The 19,350-nt window shown below is 43.1% G+C and overlaps 1 protein-coding gene across 1 annotated transcript in view; it reads right to left on the bottom strand.

The window, feature by feature from the left end:
- Nucleotides 1-19,350, bottom strand: part of LOC138208353 (NMDA receptor synaptonuclear signaling and neuronal migration factor-like) — a 58,771-nt gene that overhangs the window by 7,581 nt on the left and 31,840 nt on the right. Inside the window, exons 6-14 of the mRNA XM_069166185.1 lie at nucleotides 11,818-11,870; nucleotides 10,776-10,865; nucleotides 10,037-10,164; nucleotides 9,865-9,948; nucleotides 8,358-8,391; nucleotides 8,010-8,080; nucleotides 6,894-6,973; nucleotides 6,052-6,154; nucleotides 390-465 (exon numbers count right to left, since the gene is read on the bottom strand). Coding sequence (XP_069022286.1) covers nucleotides 390-465; nucleotides 6,052-6,154; nucleotides 6,894-6,973; nucleotides 8,010-8,080; nucleotides 8,358-8,391; nucleotides 9,865-9,948; nucleotides 10,037-10,164; nucleotides 10,776-10,865; nucleotides 11,818-11,870 — 719 coding nt within the window. The remainder of the gene's footprint in view (nucleotides 1-389; nucleotides 466-6,051; nucleotides 6,155-6,893; nucleotides 6,974-8,009; nucleotides 8,081-8,357; nucleotides 8,392-9,864; nucleotides 9,949-10,036; nucleotides 10,165-10,775; nucleotides 10,866-11,817; nucleotides 11,871-19,350) is intronic.

The following is a 19,350-nucleotide window of genomic DNA, read 5'->3' as shown; positions in this document are numbered from 1 at the left end:
TAATTAGCGCGGCGTCAATAGATGTCGGCGGGGGAGGGGGGAGGGGGTGTGTGACTGATGAGGGGGATGCGTGGTGTTCACACCTGTACGTCTGCTCCCCGATGAGCTCTTCTTCATCGCCGGGCGGCTCGCTGGCGTTGATTAATGCTCGCAATTAACATTCAGGAGCACCGCCGAGGCCGATGGCGCCGAATCAATATAAATACAGTACGTGTTCATAGGTGGGATCTTTTACTTTTTTCAATGCGCGTGTGTGTGTGTGTGTGTGCGTGTGCGCGTGTGTGTGTGTGTGTGTGTGTGCGTGTGCGTGTGCGTGTGCGTGTGCATGCGATGCGGGGAAGACGCGGCTCCGTAGGTGGAATTGTTTGGCGAACGTTAGCGTCTCTCACCCTGCGCCGACAGCTCGAGCGGGGACTTGAATTCGACCGAGGAAGGTCTCATGAGCCTCTTCAGAGTCTGAATAAGCTGGAAAACAAACCAAAAAAAAAAAAAAAAAAACCAGGGGAGAGAAAGAGACAAAGAGAAAAAGAGTTAAGAGAGCGAGAGAACACTTCGTTCCGAGACGCGGTGAAAACAAACCGAAGCGGCGGTGGGACGCGGCCGCGTTGCCGAGAGCCCCCGCAGACCGCTTTCACTCGGCTCGCGCGGACTGGATGTGAAAAGGTCAACGTGCCACTGACGTGGAACACAGAAGTGAAAAGGCCCTCACGGTTATGTTTTTCTGTCTGTACGACGGGCAGAAATCACAGCAGAGCGGGGAGGGTCAGTCGGGGGCGGCAAAGAAATAGAAATGCCGACCCAGCGCTTGGTGGTGTAGCTCATGGAGATAATTGATCATCCGAACCACGTCGTTTATCTGAGAACGCGTTTTTTAAGAAATGAACTTTGATTTGCCACCTTCGATTCATTTTCTGTGTTTTCATGGTGATTTCACTGCCTTCACTTTTCAGCTCATATCTCAGTCGTCGTCGGGGCTAACCATTCGTGCTACATCTTGGTTTTTTCAGGACAGTCTCTACTACTTTAAGATATTTTTTTTTATATCGGCCTTTATATGAAGGAAAAATATTATTCGATCTTACAAAATTGTTGTATTTTTAGCTGCATGTCAACATAAAATATGGTCAGCAGAGATACCGTCTCATAGTTGCGTAAAGGAGCTCGTCTGGAATCTGGAAATATCTGAACCATGTTTGTGGGGAAACTGTATGAATGCAATTTTAAACAATATATGTTTAGTGTTTATGGAAAATAAATGTCATGAATGCCCACAAATGTATTGTTATAATTTTTTTTTCATACGTAGTGGGATGTAATGTCGGCGCTATGTTGAAGTCAGCTGTGATTTATAAATCGGATTCAGCTAAAAAAAAACAAAAAAACGAGCGGTATCGTCCGAAAGTCTACCGTTTATTTTGGATGAAAATTCTCTTCAACGCTTTATCGCACAGACAAGTTGATGACGTCGTTGGAAAGCTGAAGCCGTGCAGGTTCATTTGAGATCCCGTGCATCTCTCTCTGATAAATACTCGGAGAGGAACTGCCCTAACTCCTGCGAGCCCTGATTCGGCGGCCTTCGGAGTTTGTGCTCTACGAAGGTCGAAGCGGTCCCGCGATCCTTCTCTGAGGTTGTTCGGGAGACTGAAGGAGCTTCTGAAAACTCATCGGAAAGGATTTAATAAACGGCAGCTCCTCAAAACGGGACACGGGACACGTCCGTGCTCCCGAGTCGAGCACTTAAGCTTTGCGTCGGGAGCAAACCAAGATGAACACATCTGCTGCTGCTCCTACTTTTTCTGTTATCTGTTGCGTGGTTTCACAGGACACGTGTGAATCTGTCACACTCGATGATACTCTCTGTCCACACTTTTACACAGCCTCCTCCTCCTCCTCCCCCTCCTCCTCCTCCTCCTCCTCCCATTTCGTTGCACCTCGTCCTCCCTGTGCCTCCTCTCACTCCCTGGGGTCCGGTCCAGTGCCAGCTGGTGTCCTATCACACATGGAGCCCAGCAGCTAAATGGCCTTTGCAGGTTTCATCTCCGTGGTTATACAGTTGAAAGAGGAAAGGGTTGTTAAGCTTCGCGGTACAAAACAAAATAAAAATGTATTATTATTATTATGATTATGATTATTATGGCCAGTTTGACAGAGCAGTTATTTTATGACTTTAATTAGTTTAGTGTCTTTCTTTGGCTATTCAAAAGACAAAGCAACTAACTTTTTTGTTTTGTTTTTACATATATATATTTTTAAAAGTGCTATAATCTATGTCCTTAACTTGACAGATACATTTTAGTTTCGTACATCCAACGCAACGTTATTTAGGTACAGGTCGGCATGCGAAATGGTCTATCGATAACAACGGGAGTCAGTCAGAAAAGGTCACAACCTGCTAATGCAACCTGCTCTGGTGCTTAGCCTTAACAATTCCCGGAGGCTTTTCCTAGTGGCAGGACATCGATAGATCACAACTTCTTCAGATTGGGGTCAGCGCAGAGAACGGCTAAAAGCCGTAAGCAGGTAAAAGGTTTTTACTAGAGTTGTGAATCTGAGCGAATTAAACCTTCTTTTGTTGGGAATGGAGACTTAAATGAAATCTTTTTATTTGTTTTTTTTTTCTGTATTTCCTCTTTCTGGTCCCATGTGTGATCTTCCCAGGAGCACACCTGCATCAGTGACAGCCCAAAGTTAGTAGCACCATATGGCCTCCAAAGACTTGCCAAATCAGAAGGTGACAGCAAGATAAATGGGATCCACGGCGAGGCTTGATGGGCAAAAACAAAATGGGTCGATGTTTGTACCCGGCCTCCTGCTACACAAGAGCGCTTGATTATGACTGGAAATATTCTCCAAAATTACTCGGGATTGGAACATTGTTTGCGTGTGTGTCTCTGAAACCAGATTGGAAAGGTTCTACAAATATGTGTTGTTTTTTTAGTTCAGTAAGGCTGAATACAAGTTTTGAAAAAGACAAACATGGAAATCAACTGGAGGTTGTTTTTTTTTTAACTTTTGTATTGTCTTTATATGACAATGTTTGAAAGAGTAGAAATACTATTTTCTAGTATTTTGTTTTCTAGCAGAATTCCACCAAATAGCCCCAAAAAAAACTATGACCGTTGACAGTTGAAACAAACAACCTTGATTATTACCGTTTCCTATAACTTAGAGAGTTAAATTAGAGACGAGACAAAAGCTGATTGTGTCGAGTGAGTCATTAAAATAAAGCGTTCCCTTTGTCTTGTCCAGACTTGATATGCAGGTATCATGACAAGTGTTAATCCGAGTTCTGCCTGCCCGCTGAGAATCACATGCATCTCGCAGGCGCGCACGGCGAAGGAGAAACTCGTTTGAGGAAAAGTAAGATTTTTGGAAAGTCAGCTGAGGCACCGACCTTTCGTACTCTTCAATAAGATGGCTGGTAACAGTTATAAGGACTGATGGGTGAAGTGGAGCATCTTCCTGAAGGTGGCTCAGTCAGTCAATCTATTAATAGCGACTCTCCAGCTGAGCCTGCAGGAGCGCTCACGGGCAGCAGGGGGAAAATTGTTAAATGCAGCGAATAAGCCCTTCCCCCGCTCGTCGGCCCTCCTCGTGCGACTTGTGCCGAGCCACCGAGGAGGAGATGCCAAATGTCACAGTGACTGCATCACGGCGTACTCTTTTTTATTCCACAGAAGGAACGTCTCTGACGCACAAACAAGCAAACAAAACGCCGCCGTAAATGTGCTGCGAGCAGCATTTTTGAAACGTGAATATATCATTTTCCAATTAACTCTCCCACCTGGCGGTGATTACCATAAAACAAATAACAGCACGCTGGAGATGAATGGCTGGCCAGTTCACGAGTCATGAACCTTTATTCATTCAACCAACCCCGCTGCTTTTTTCAGAAATTGCGTTCACATCATGCTGTGTTTCAGAGTTTAAATAACAAGCAGCCACGAGAGGAATTGATTTATCAAATAAAAATATTTTGTTTGTGTCTGGTTTTTCTTTCATTACATAATAAAAAAAAATACCACAAAGCAAGCAGAAGGAAAGTTCAAAGTGAACTTCATGCATGAAAAATGGGCTGAAGTCACCGTCGGTTGACTTCCTCCATCCATTTCAAAATAAAAGCCCTCGTTTCAAATTAAAAGGACTTTCACATTTTGTTCACACAGTCCAGCTGTGTACAAGGCTTTTACCTCGTCTTGTGCCCTTTATAAAATAAATTAATGTTGTGAACGTAATGATTTGCTGATACGGGTCGATGCACACCTGCATGAGAATAAAGGCAACAATAGAAAATACTGCAAACCGCAAACAGAAGGGAAGTTATCCTATTCTATATCTATAAATACAGAATGTACTATTCTATGACTTCAGTGAGATAATACCATCCAACTGGCTGGTGTTTCTTATGAATTTCATACATTAGAAGAAAAGGGCTGTTTGGCTGAATGCCTCAACTTCCTACAACCATTTCAAATTAAAAGCCTTCGTTTCAAATTGAAAGGCTTTTCGCTTATACTGGGTTTTTACGTTGTTTTGTGCCCTTTATTAAATAAATCTATGATGAAAAAAACACATAACCACATGTAAAAAAAAAAAAGGACCCTTGTTTCCCCCCCCCATTTTTTAGTTGCAGTTTTTATGTATCGTCAAATTCATCTGATTGCAGTTTCTTTCATTTCTAAACCACCATAAACTCTGAAGACTTTTTTTGTACGAAATGTACTTGTACCATATATATTGCAGAGGCTGCCAAGTCTTCTCGACCATGTTTATTTTTGGCAATTACAAAAACAAATGTGGCACTTTTCCGTAGCTCATCATTTGCTCAGCTTCTTGGCTTTTTTTTTCTCTGCAACTTCATCTCGGCTTCACGCTGAATTCCAGCGCTGCGCTTCTGAAGCATCGAGGTCAACACGTACGCAAAGCATGCAATATGCATGAAATGTCCTTTCCCCTCCTTCACCTAGCCTCTACATCCTCGGATTATTTTTCAATTTCAGATTTAGACGTCCACGCGAAGAGTGCTCGAAGGAGCTCGACGTAAGTTTCTATTATTTCTTTTTTTTTTTTTTACTACCAAAAAGCACGAAGGGATGACTCACGCTGTGGTCGGCAATCACAGGAATCGGTAGTACAGTGTGTGAAGACGGGCTGGATGGGAACAGGATGAATATATCAGCGTGTGTGGGCATGTTTGTTATGTGCATATGCTGTACGCAGGTTTGTCTGCATATAGCGAGTGTGTGTCGGTCTCTGTGGGGGTGGAAGGGGTCGGTGTACCGGAGGGAGGGAGAGTGAGTGAGTGTGTGTGTGTGTGTGTGTGTGTGTGTGTGTGTGTGTGTGTGTGTGTGTGTGTGTTAAAGTGTGAGCCTGTAATTGCATGGTGAGCGAGAGGATGCATGTGTGTGTAGCTTAATTGAGTAAGTGTCAAAGAGTCTATTTTTCCATCATTCCTAAACACTTTGAGTGTGTGTGTGTGTGTGTGTGTGTGTGTGTGTGTGTGTGTGTGTGTGTGTTCTTCATTGTCCCCCCCCCCCCCCCCCCCCCCCCGCCTCGACTGTGTGGAGGCCTGACAGCAGGATGAGAGCTGCTGCCAGGAAGCAGAAGATGCTGGTGAAGTCATACATTTGTACCTTCACCTCTAAGATTTAGAAGAAAGAAGAAGAAAAAAAAAAAATCCACTTTCCTGTGCATTATTTTTATCTTTCACATCCTCAAAAACTGCTCACGCTCTCGTTATTTTAACCAAGCATGTGCGCTCTCACCCTCGCTAGACTCTCGCAAGACACCGAGACACAAAGCCAACAGATTGTCCCGAATGATTTATCGGCGCGGCGCTACAGACGGCATCTGGCTGCGAGCACGGGCGCGCAATATATTTAGTGATTATGACTAAGCGTGCTGCATATTGCACGCAGACATCTATGAAATAAACTTCTTTTTTTTTTTTTATATCACCGTGCTGGTGGAGCGTGGGAGTCTTTATTTGTTCTCGAGGCCACACGGGGCTACAGGAGACGGGACTTTTTTTTTTTTTTATTGTATTTTTACCTTCTCTCCGTTAGCGCTGCCCAGCACGTAGCAGCCCATGATGTGGATGAGGTTCGGCTCCGGGTTCAGCTTGCTCATCAGCCGGCTGAGCCGCCGCCAGAACCTGGGTGGGGGTGGGGGCGGAGGGGAAGGGTGGGGATGGAGGGTGGGGGGGGGGGGTAAATTAGATAAATAAAGGTGAAGAAACGGGTTAAAAAAAGAAGAAGCAGAAGAGGAAATAAGAAACGTGAGATAGAAGGAAGGTTAAGGACAAAACTGTGCTCGTAATAAGGCTCCATAGACTCCCATTCAACTTCTCATTAAATAGAAAGTAAATGTAATATTTTCACGAGGTATTTCGGTGTTTTTAGCTAAAGTCGCTCTTTCTTATTCGTTTTCTGGAGATCCATCTGAAAATAATCCCTCATTCATTAGAAAAGAAGATTCAAGAAGACCTGTTTTTTTGGGGGCGTGTCTGTTTGATTGACAGGCCTGCGGTGCTGTCAGGTTGCAGCTATCGGTGGGAAGAACGTCTATCTATGTGCTCAGTGGGAATAAACTGTGTCAAAAAATATCTTCACATCTAATTGTATAATTTTCTGGTCTGGAATCTGTCCGCAGTTTTTTTTTTTTCACCTAGAAATACTTCTGCATTTAAAATATACTGACTGTGTGACTAATGACTAAAAAAACACTCCATTATTTATCACCGTCAGCGGCGCTCTCATTATAACCTCCAAAATTAAGAGTGAACAATCTGCTGCTTGTTCTCCATTTACAGGGAACTCCTGCGGTGTCTGATGTGCCCGACCTTTAAACGAATATACGACAGATTATTCTTTAAAAATGTAGTCAAGACTCACTGGATCATGTCCTCCTCCTTCTCCACCTTAGCAAACGTGGCCACTTTGTTCTTCAGCAGGTACAGATGTCCCGGACCTCCCTGCGGAAAAGACGTTAGCGTTTACGATGAGTTTATTATAAACTGTACGACGCGGAATTTAAAAATATCCGAAGAAAAATGTGTGAAATCCGTAGCCAATATATCAGATTTATAGAAATGCGCTTATTCGATAAAAAAAAACCCCTCGTCTGTCACGGCCGCCATTTTAAAAATAAACGTGACCGATTTTCGATTCCATGCACAAACAATTATATTTGATATTTATCATGTTTCATGGAGGCAGCAGGAGGCGCGTTACATTATTCAGCAGGAGCAGCATGCAGCAGCACGATACTGTCAACTAGTAAGGAGGGATGAGAGAAAAACATTCAGAGCGCCAGTTAACTTCACAATTAATTTCACTGACACGCCATTTTAGAAAAGGATTTATGCTTTGTGACTTTACCCACGTTTATGGTCGTTGTTTTCCTACTCTACAGAGTTCCAATATTAAACAAATAAAGAGATGTGAAATAAATCAAAAATGAATAAATTGTGTTAAATATATAAAAGAAACAATCATTTGCGACATCATTTAAGAAATGACCTCATTATTTCATCAGCGTTGTTTTCATCATGATTGGTTTATTTCAAATTAAAACTTTTTATTTCATAAACGGTCTTTTTCAGAGGTCTGCTTTTATTTTGTAAAGACTTTTTGCTATTTTTATTTCACATTTATTTGACCTTCGCAAAGGTCAAAGGTCAGTCTGAGTACACAATCCGTTTCCCACTGTGAACTATAAAATCTGCACAAATGTGACACAAACATGCGTCGACATGAACTGTACGTACACGACACTTGAGAGGTTAGTGGAGGAAAACAAGCACCAGCTGGCACTTCTAGGTTTTTATATTTAAGCTTATATAATATAACACTTTCAATGTCACTAAAAAAAAAACTAAAAAAAAAAACTTTATCAGCTGATTTGTTTTTTTTTTCCTCCAGTTTGACTCGTTAAAAAAGCAGCAACTCATGAAAACGTGACCAGATAACGTCAAAACATTTCTCCAGTATGTCTCCGCCGTCGCTGACCTGGCAGAAAATGAGCATGTTCCAGATTTTACAGCCTTTCCTGTAGGCCGTCAGCTTCTTCTCGATCTCCTCTGGGTTTAGAGACAAGACGCCGGGAGAGGGAGAAAGAAGGAGAAAGAAGGAGAGGTGTCACTTTTCCCACTCAGCTATAATGGTGAGACACATAAATTGGCCGTCCCTCGGGAGAGGACAAGACAAGTAGAAAAACAATGAGTCATCTCCAGCAAGCTGAAACTTATTCCAGCCTCATCTTTTTCCACATTCACATCAGGAGAGCAATTTTCACTTCGGCGCTTAAGACAAAAAAAATTAATAAAAGAAGATAAGAAGAAGTATCGTCGCACTCACCGAGGATGTCATCAAACGTGGCGTGTTCGTGGTCCTTTAAATGGAAATATGAAAACACAATTATTATTTCAAGCACTTGAATCAGAGTGAACAAACCACAGAACTAAGCAGCTGTAAATTAACAAGATAAATAATATATATATATTGCAAAGCAGGGTGTATATTTCTTCAGAGAAAAAAATAAAATTGCTCTTTGGTTGGCCTCGTATTGATTAATTAACATTTTCACAGGTGGATATTGTGTTGTTGATGAGGCCTGTATTTACTGTATTTTTCATTTCATACGGCACTTTCTCTTATTTTATACTTCTGGTTTGATGCCATTTTGGTGTATTGTACCTGTACAAAAGAATTTCAGTAAAACTAACTCTAATCTGATGTTTAGCTGTTGGGAGTATAATCTAATCTAACATTATAAATTCATGCTCTTTTTTTTTTTTTAGCATGCTAACATTCGATAATCAGCTCTAAACACACGGAGGCTGATGAAAAATGCGGTTCATGTTTTGCAGGTATTTGGTCATAAACTGGAGTATCGGACAAAATAAAAAAGCTTGACCTGATGGTGGCGCTAGAGGGGGAAGCCAAGAAATCAGCAGTTATTAGAAATGACTCCTGAGGGTGACCAAAATGTATGCACCAAATTTTGTCACCACGAAAAAAAAACGAGAACACTGATGTTTTATTTGTGTTTTTTTTATTGTTGGCTTCATAAATATGAACTAGTTTTATCCCAACAAAGGATTCGGAGACGAAGCGGCGTCTGTACTTTTTTTTGGCAGGGCTTGAAAGAAAGCTGCGCTCCAACCTTCCAGTGTTTCCTCCTCTTTTCAAAAAGATTGCCTTCATGTTTCCATCTGAGGAGATTAAACAACATGGCGCCACTTAACAGCACCTCAAAGCCCGGCTGTGATGAGTCCGGGCTGCTGAGGAGCGACATCGTATCGAGTGGACGGTTGACGTCGGTCTCCGGCACTCGACCGAAAATGAACTCCGCGTACTTGACGGAAAACGAATCCACATCTTTCCTGAGACTTCGTTGTGAAACTGGACTTTTTCTGAAATTCACTGAGTGAAAAATCGGTTTTCTAGTCTGCGGTGAAAATGTTTGATACCGAAGTTTGAAAGTTTCGGCACACGGTGTCTCAGCTTGATTTCTTGCGTTTCATATCCGGCTAAATAGACTCGATTCGTTTCCGATTTGTTCGAACGTGGATTTTTTTCAAACTAACTTGCCAACTCACGGCAAAGAAAATATTGCATCTTCATTTTTTTTTTTTTGTCCACTGCAGCAAAACGTGAGATGGCCACGCCCGCCGCTGTAGTGGCCACGTGTGTCTATTCCACGTTTTGGGCCCGTAGCCACTTCTAGGAGAATGAAAACATTCTGCACGGGTTCAACCACGTTACTTAAAGGAAAACTAAACCGTTGGTAAAACCCGGTGGTCGGTGTTAGGAACAAATCAAACAACTTAAAGAACAACTTTTGTCAGCGCCTGCTACTCACATAAAGAATGGGGATGATGGACGGGTCGTCCCTGCGGATGATGTTGGGGACGTACTCGGCCTTCGGTACCTTGGAGGATATCAGCTGTGGAGGAAAAGAGGAAAAAAAAAAAACATGCAGGAGAAACCGCGACGGGTTAAAAAGTCCGTTTTTGAAAAGTCGATTGGCTCACCATGATTTTTGGCGGGATGAAGTCCTCCCCGTCGCACGCCGCCCTCTCCGCGTCCCTCTCGTCCTCCCAGTCGGCGTCCTCGTCCGGCCCCTCGTCCAGCGTCCCCGAGGAGGTCTGAAGGTCGCCACCTGGCTCGCACGGCGGAGATGAAAGGATGGCGCACACAAAACGAGACCAGAGTGAAAGGGTGCTCGGGTTTCAAAAAAAAAATAATCTAAAAACGCTGCACCTGTTATTTGATTTTTACCAACACACGGAGGGGAGGGACGGGGGAGAGAGGGAGGGGGGGAGAGACAGAGAGAGAAACAACAGAGGCAGATACACGGACCGATACGACACAAAAAGCGACAAGCAGATGGACGACAGGCTGAAAGATGAGGGACGGCCGCTTGGATGGATGACGACGGGCTGAGAGGGGAAAAAAACCGGCACACACACACACACACACACACACACACACACACACACACACACACACACACACACACACACACACACGGTACGTAACGGCAAACGCACAAATCTTAAAGACGCACAAGCGACACTCCAGAAAACGACAGAGTGCGTCGGAGGGCTTCTGTCGGCCCGCGGGTTTTAAAAGCGTGTTTGTTTTCAGGTCCGCATCTGCAGCGGCGGTGTGTTTGTTGTCGGCGTGCAGGCGTGCATACCTCCCGTGTGTGTGTGTGTGTGTTTGTTTATGTGTGTGTGTGTGTGTCTGTTTACGTGAACATGGACTCACTGTCTCTGGAGTCATGCAGTGACTCGGGCTTGACGGGGGTGGGGTCACTCCACGAGCGGCTGAAGCTCTTGGCTCGGCGGTCGGCGAAGGCTGATGGAGTTTATTTGGGGGGTGGAGGGGGAGGAGGAGGGGGGGGTGGAAAGAGAGTCATTCACGCACACACATACACACCCTTCAAAAAAAAAAAAAAAAAAAGAAAAGGTAATCAACCCCAGCAATCAAAGCTCCGTGTTGGGTGAGCCAGAGCTTCGCATACTCAAGTAACTCAAGTGCCCCGTTAGATAACAATCACAGCGGTAGGAAATAGTTTTAGATTCAAATTATATTTGATCAAATTATTGATTCCAGATTAATTCAAATCTGATCAAATCTCCAAGTGTTCCCCGGGGCGGGTCAGTACGTTGTGACGTCGCCGGTGGGCGTGGTCACAGCGTACATCTGAGTGGAGCTTATTTGTTTAATTAAGACGTTAAATGTTTGAAGAAAATAAGTCAAATTTAAAAAAAAAATAAACACCCAAAGAATGTATCCTCAGTTTGCCATTTTTGGATCAACAGTTTGCCATATTTTGTTTGACGAGCTCGTGAGTACAAAGATGAGTCGTGAGATGTATCAAACAAACGAAAGCACGAAAAATAGTACAGGGATTAAAGAACAAAAAGAGCATAAACAATGATAATAAGGACTCACAGCGATGGACACACACACACACACACACACACACACACACACACACACACACACACACACACACACACACACACACCAGTCTTCATTGATCAGATGGCCATAGACGACGATTTAAGGAACAACGATTTGATTATCAAAAAAAAAAAAAACATATTATAACACAATATTCCTGCAGACGTGCACAATACTGCTGCTCCGTGCATAAAGCGTGAATAAGATTCAGATGTACAGCATGAATGCATGGAAACAAACCGACATCACCACACACACACACACACACACACACACACACACACACACACACACACACACACACACACACACGCAGACAGATCAACTGAACAGGACTCACTCTGGACCTTCATCCTGCGGCTGCCCACCATCCGGAGGTGTTTGCGGAAATTCCTGCCGTTTTCAGGGGGAAAAGAAAAAGACCAATCAAGGATGTGGAAGAGAACCGGAGAATGTTTCAAACTTATAGACACCGGGGAAAAAATAAAAACACACAAAAGATCATTTCTGCTTCCTAATCTGTCTTTGTTTAGTTTTTTTGCCCTCTGGTCAGCCTGTCCAACATGTTACGAATGACTCGTATCAAAAACCTTCTTCGTCAGGTGTCTGTTTACTGTCCTCAATAGGAAACCCAATGCAAGCAGCTTTTTCATGCTGTAATATGAAACCTCTTTTCTTCTGAAAAAACAACTCTTAAAATACATGAAACCGTGTGGAGGGGGGAAAAAAAATGTTTGTCTGCTGAACAATAAAAAAAAACCAAAAAAAAAACCATCTCATCTAACATCTGTGTAGCTGGAAATGTTCTTGCTAAATTTTCACGTTTTATTATCCGATCATATATTTCTACACGTCTACTTTTCTGTTTAGTTAAGTTAAAGAAAGCCCAGCTTTTTTATTTGACTTGCACTGTAAAAAATGAAGCGGGTAACAAATGGTCGTTTCCAGCTACTCAGGCGAATTTGAGAAACTGGCTTTTTGTGCGGACATGAAAAGCAAAAGTACAGTTGAACTAGTAAACTAGCAGCGAGAGTCGTTGTGACTGATAATTACCACACGTTAGCATTCAAAGAAGACAGAAGCACCTCTCCGATAGTGAAGTCGTTTTGCTAACAAACTCCCAAGAAGCCAGCGTCGTGCACTAAACGTGTTTTGAATTCACTTAAACATGTAAAAATCTAACTTTTTCATAACCCGTGAAGCCATGAGAAGAAACGTCTCCAAAAAAATACGCCTAATTCAAACTTGTAAAAAGACTATAAAATACATGTCCTGATCAAAATCATTTCACTTATTTTTTTTTCATCAATAACAATATTTGATTCAGGATTTATACCAGTGAAGAAAAAGAGAAATCGAGCGAAAGGAGGAATTCACGAAGGCTTGTGTTGTGAAAGTGACTTTAAGTGAAGCTTCTAGAAAAGTACTCGCTGCCTCAGCTTTCAAACTGACAGGTGCTTAAATGAATACTCGATTCACATGAAGGACAATCAGCAGCGCTAATCAGCCGTGTCAACATTTACATGATGGCTTTTGTGGCTTGAAGAACTTTGTCACTCAGAGACAATAAACCTCATTGATCGTCACCTGCAATCGTTGCATCCGATGTTGATTTTGTTTTAGTCTTTTGATTGTAGTCAAGAATCTTTTCGTCGATTTTGCGTCGACGGCATTTTAGTCGAGTTTTCCTTCGTAACACTGCAGCGGAGTTTTTGTCTCATATTTTGTATATTGGGGGAATAAAATAAATGAATTGCTCCATTTTATCTCGATGTGTAAACTGTCAAAATCGTGAAAAATGTTGTTTTTACAATACGCACTGGAAAGTTTACTGTAAATTAAAACCTAAGATAGAAAATGTCCGGCTCCATTAACTAAACGTGTGTTATAACAGTCCCGTAAACTGCGATGTGATTAAGTTAATAAGATGCTAACTAGTTGCAGATAACGACTGAGCGTGAGTTCGGGTGGCGCGCTGACTCGACAGATTCGTGCTCTCTGTTCGTGTTTGTTGACGAGGTGTCACCTCGGGTAAATACAGGTATAAACCACGGAGTCTGTCCCTGTCAGGTTAATGGAAAAGAACTAAACAAAACCAGAGGAAACCGTGTGCAGACTTCTTCTGCTCCATTTGTGCTGAAGCTGATTAATAAACCGGCTAAATGACGGCGCTCTATTCAGTCGAAGCATCTGGATCTGTGACAGTGGTTCGTGCCAGCCGATGTGTCCACGGCCACGACCCTCGCAGCTCATTATTTTTAATGAGCTCCACCTCTGTGGCCTGTTAGCGCAAGCCAAAAGGTCCTATTTTGCAAAAAAAATTTAAAAAAAAAAAAAAGCCAAACATCTCCATGATATTCTAGCGTAGCCACGACTAAACAACCGGGGAACGTTCACCAACGTGTCAAAGTGAAAATGTCCTGTATTGTTGAAGTGTTGAAGATATTTCTCTCCCGGGGAGCAGTTTGAAGCAATCTGGGGTTAAAAAAAAAAAAAAGAAAGAAAAGAAAAGAAAACGCTGTTGAGATGTCAAGTGTTGATTGCAGGAGTCAAGAAGGAAAAGCCAAAAATAGAGGGATGACTCAGAGGAGAGGGGGTCCATCAGTCAGCCGGTGTTTTACTTTAACACTGACTGACAACAGCTTTTAGCATCAATACCAAGACGATCCAGTCAAAATCCTGTAACTGTATGTGTGTGTGTGTGTGTGTGTGTGTGTGTGTGTGTGTGTGTGTCTGTGACGATCTCACCCCCGAACCCTCTCTATCCATCTGTGCTGTGACCTTTCCAAAAAAATAAATAAATAAATAAATAGTCTCGCGCATTCGAACATGCATAATTCGATTTGTGAAACTAACCGAGATGTAAGTTTCTATTAAAAGCATTGCATTTCTGAAAAGGATGGGACACAGCTTTGAATACACATACACACACACACACACACACACACACACACACACACACACACACACACACACTCACGCACACACACACACACACACACAATCACACACACGCACACGCACACACACACACACACACACACACACACACTCACACACACACACACACACACACTCACACAGGCTAAAACGACGTATGGCATGGCTCAGCCTCGGTGGGTGTGAAGTCTGTCGTCAAACATCGAGCGATTTGTTCGGTTCGAGTGACGACATATTGATAGGCCCCCACTTTTTTTTTTTTACACTTCAGCGTTCGGTGAGGAACGCTGATTAAACCTGCCACCTTCGTCGTCCAGGATTCACGACACGCACCGCGGGACGCCGCGGAGAGATTTGCGATAACAGCGGCTGTGGAACGAGGAGTGGTTTGTTTCCCGTGGACAAAATGTGCCGACTAAACGTGTCTTCAAAAAAGTAAAAGACTGAAGAGATGTGACGGAAAGGGAAATCGTCCTCTGAATATCCTCCTGTACGATAACCAGATTTCACTTTTTAGTCGTGTTTTTTTTTTTTTTTTTTTTTTCTTCGCAAAAAGTCATCTGGCTTTTTACAGCTAATAATACAGCCGAGTTCATCTGGAGACGTCTGCCGGTGTTGAAAAGTCTTAAAAAGCTCTGATTTCAGTTGTTTTTTTGATTAACAAAATCTTACACCGTGTGTCGCTTTAGCAGCCGAGCAGCTCCGGCGGCACATTTTTCACTGAACTTCAAGAAAGGAAAATGTGAATTAATGCCAATTTCCCAACACGATCGTAATGTGAATATTCGATCACGGCCAAGCGTGTAATACACCCGCCCTTCCACTAGAGGGACGCGTGTCAGTGTCACAAGCGTCGGGAAAACAAAAACCCTGCGGAAACCCACGGAAACAAACGTCCTTTATACTTTCGCGTTACTTTTGACGACGAATGTTTGTCACGTGACCTTTAGAGTTGAAATACCAACAACCGGAAGAATTACGAACCGCTAGCTTCGCTTCCACCCACATGTTTCTCATGTACATGTTCAACTTTGTGCGTGAAGAATAAACTTATTTTATTTATTTTTTTTAAACTGCGTGTTCATAAAATCAGTAAAAGTGCAACGGAGGCAGACGTGGAGACTAAATTTCGGGGGGAAGATTGCCGCCAACATTTGGATAAAAACATCTGTGTTGGAGGGTCCATTTACAATATCCCACCAGGGACTAAGAAAAAGGCAAAATAGGGATAAAAGTATAAAGTGAAAACAGTTCAAAGTAGTTTTCAGAGTCTATAAAGCACACTTGATGTAAATGAAGGCTCCAGTCAGGATTAGAAAATGTGATACATAGAAATCTTAAGAGATTTTAATATCTCAAAGATGAGTTCTTTGCTGTATAATGGGGGAGGGGGGACTATAACAGGGACGGTTCAGCACCACACAGGACAGGACAGGACAGCCGGGACACGGTACCTCTCCATCATGGTGGCTGCCTCCTGCTCTCTTTTCCGTCTCTTTCTCTCAGCAATGCCTCGGAAAGCCCTGCCGGGACGTCAAAGCGTTAAGTGGTTGGATTGGACCTATCACCAAAGAATTGTTTTGGGTTGTTGTTGTTGTTGTTGTCTGAACCCAATCTGACCCAACGGGGGTGAATAAATATTTATAGGACTCATCTGATTTAACTCAGAAATGGTTTGTTTTTAACAAGGCGAGACCGTAATGAGAGAAACTGACGGGACTAAAAAAAAAAAAAAAAGCCCTTTTGGGTCGAGTTGGGTTCGGGCATTAAAGTGCGGTCGGGGAGGGGTAGGGGGGGGCAACAGTAAAGGGTGAGAGGGGTGAGAGGGGTGAGAGGGTTTCAGAGTCCATGAGGGGTTAGTGAGGGTTTCGGTTTGATTTGCAGAGTGGTTAGAAGCACAGGGACGCTTAATCCACCAGAGGCAGAAGGCATTGTGGGTATTTTTTTATGTTCGCACACACACACACACACACACACTAGGACCACAATGCAAGATAGGGGTCTACAAGGAGAGACATTGAGGGAGGAACCAAGAAGCTACACATCCTGCCCACCAAGTCTGAGTTAACTACAGTCACCAGTATTAGCCACCATATTCCCGGTACTAATAACCGATATCATTTCATTTAAATACGATTTATGAAACTATTATTTTTTAGCCCGTCTTGACGTCCGTTGGTGTGCAAGCTGGTCGACGTGGGTGTGTCCTTTCCCCCCCAGAAAGGGACATTATTGGCTCTGACAGGATGTCAGACGTCACGAGAATCATCTGTGACAGCATATGTCAGTCAAAAACCCGCGGTGTGGTTTTTGAGTGACGGGGACAGCTGATGAGCTCCGGGGACGACACAACGTCGGGCTGAAGTCGCGGGAGTCCGTCCGCTGCCGCCTTATTATCCGAGCGCCTTCGCAGCTCTGCTTGCTCGACACTTTCTGTTCCCTCTCCATGGGAAAAAAAACAACACAAAAAAAAAAATGGTTTGGAGTGACTCCTCCTTCCTTCAGCCTGTCACTCCTTCCACCATCTGCCGTCACCAGAAACTCGGGAGCTCTGAGAGCCTCCCTTCTCTTTTTGTGCTGTAAAGCGATCCAGTATATTTTACCCGCCAAATTAAACCAAGTTTTTAGGTGGAAAAAAACAACAACACTTCGAAGTAGATCAGTAAAAATCTTTGGCCAATAGGCTGTCTAATTAACATGATCACAGCAACAAGTTAGTATCCACTGTTATAACAGCCTCGATAAGGATTAAATTGCAGTTACGCTGTTTTTTTTTTGTAGATTAAAATCTGGGGCCCTTTGGTGAATTTTTTACAAAAGAACGTCATCCTACCTTTGAGAGGAACAATCTGGAAACCAAAAAAACAAACTTGCCGCTGAAACATTACGAGCACATTGCGTCGCTTCAACCCGGTAAATCAAGGCAAAGCGTGAAATAGACACGCCGGTCCACTAAAGCAAAATGTGAGCTAGCCACGTTTTTTTTTGTTGTTGTTTTTTTTGCGCTGTCTAGGCGTGAAAGTTACACGTTTTCCTCATCGTGGACAAAAATTAAACCTACTGGATGCTTGGAGCCATGTGGGTTACAGGAAAACGAGACGTTTAGTAAAAAACACGTGGTTGGGGTTTGGAAACAGAAAAACAACTCAACTAGTGCCACCGAGCCATCCCTCCGGCCTTACATGATCCTGCGTCACGTGACAAAGTTTCACGCTTTCAAAAAACTTGTAACTTTCACAGCCAGACAGCCTAAAGCTTCGTTATCTCACGTTTTGCTGTAGCGGACCAGCGTGTCTATTTCACGCCTTTGCCGTGATACCGCAATGATCATTTCTAGCTCGGCAACCTGCTAACGGAGAAAAGGAGGCGTGCCGATGACAAGATTGTTTAAGTCTTTCTAAAACAAAACCATACAGTTCACTTTCTACCAGCAAGAATGTGAACGATGCAGAGTGATGCTTCTTCTGTTTTAAAGAAACCATTTTTCAATGAAAGACACCAGCACAAAAAGAGCCGAGAGTATTGGCATTAGCTAACGACAGCTTATTTTCGGGTGAGATTTATATTAGCGAGCTAAATGTTTTACAAAACTTTCACTTATTCCATCTTGTTAAGAAAACACAAATTTTAAAAGTTGCACTTACTCAGATTGAACTTTTGTTTTTCAAAGATCTCGTCCTGTTTAGTGCCACTCCCAATGCTATTTTATTTCTGCCCATGTCTGTTGTAATTCTCTTTTATGAGGCTTAATTTAGCGTTAATGCATCTATGAATACACCGTTACATTGCCCATTCATCAGCTTGATATGTAAATGTTAATTTTTTTAGATTTAACCAAAATGAAAAGAGCGAAGCGATGCATTATGTTGACTTATATGCTTTATATAATGGTTTCATAAATTAATGTTTTTTGGGGTTTTTTTGCATCGCAAAGGACTTTTCAAGCAAGGAACTGCCACTGTTCACGCTACTTAAACTCGGCATGACCTATTTCACTGCGACTTCTGAATGCTCGCTGTTTTTCTTTTGTTTCATTCCAACTCCCCGCACTTCTGCTGCCTATCGACCGAAAACTGTAACTTCAAAACAGCCAGTGCAGCAGACGCCGAGGTCGAGGATGGGGGTTAAGGACACAGCAAACTGAATAGCACAAGAAAAATCACATGAGGAAAAGGGTTCAAGACACATTACCTAACTGACATATCGTAGAAAAAAAAAAAAGGAAGAGTGACGAGGAAGAACAGCGGGGGCGTTTGAAAGAGTTACTCACGATATTCTACAGTCGTGGTTTGGAAAGCCGCCACACAGAGGAAGAAGAGGGGAAGGAAAAAAAAACAAATGAAAAAGAAGTTAGCAACAAGGCCGGCCAAATACTCCAAACACACAAATCAAGGGGCTGATTCCAGTTCCAGGAGAGGATTCATCGAGTGTGAACTATAAACTCAAAACATCAGTGATTAAAGGACAGAGATGTAATTAGGACGTGCACACTGAAAGAAGTGAGGGTACACGAGAACCGGTTCATATTAACGAGTTCAATCGAATCAAACGGCAAACACACCCGTCATTGTTAACAGGCGATAGACCCATACATCAGTCTGACCCTAATAAGGACGTAAGCAGATGGAGACGGATTGGGGGGGAGGGGGGGATAAAAAAAGAAAGGGAGTACAGACGTGTGGACAGAGAAGAGCGAGCGTGGGAGGAGAAGAAGGGGAAAGATCGTGGTGGGTTGAGCTTTGTCTGTTCCACAGTCATAATTAGAAGATCAGGCTGATAGGTGATATTTAACCGTTCACAAAGACTGGAAGGCACTCGTGAATGTGTTGGTGTCCGCATGTGAGCAGAGTCTCTACTTTCTGACGAGCACTTCAAATTCGAAGATTCTTGTCTCGTTTAAGTTCGGAAAAGCCCAGGGTTTTTGAGCAGCCTC

This window comes from Embiotoca jacksoni, unplaced genomic scaffold, assembly GCF_022577435.1.
Source record: "Embiotoca jacksoni isolate LCO1_2020_lvr unplaced genomic scaffold, fEmbJac1.0.p SCAF_37, whole genome shotgun sequence".
NCBI classification, from domain to species: Eukaryota; Metazoa; Chordata; class Actinopteri; family Embiotocidae; genus Embiotoca; species Embiotoca jacksoni.
This window is presented reverse-complemented; position numbering and strand designations above follow the sequence as displayed.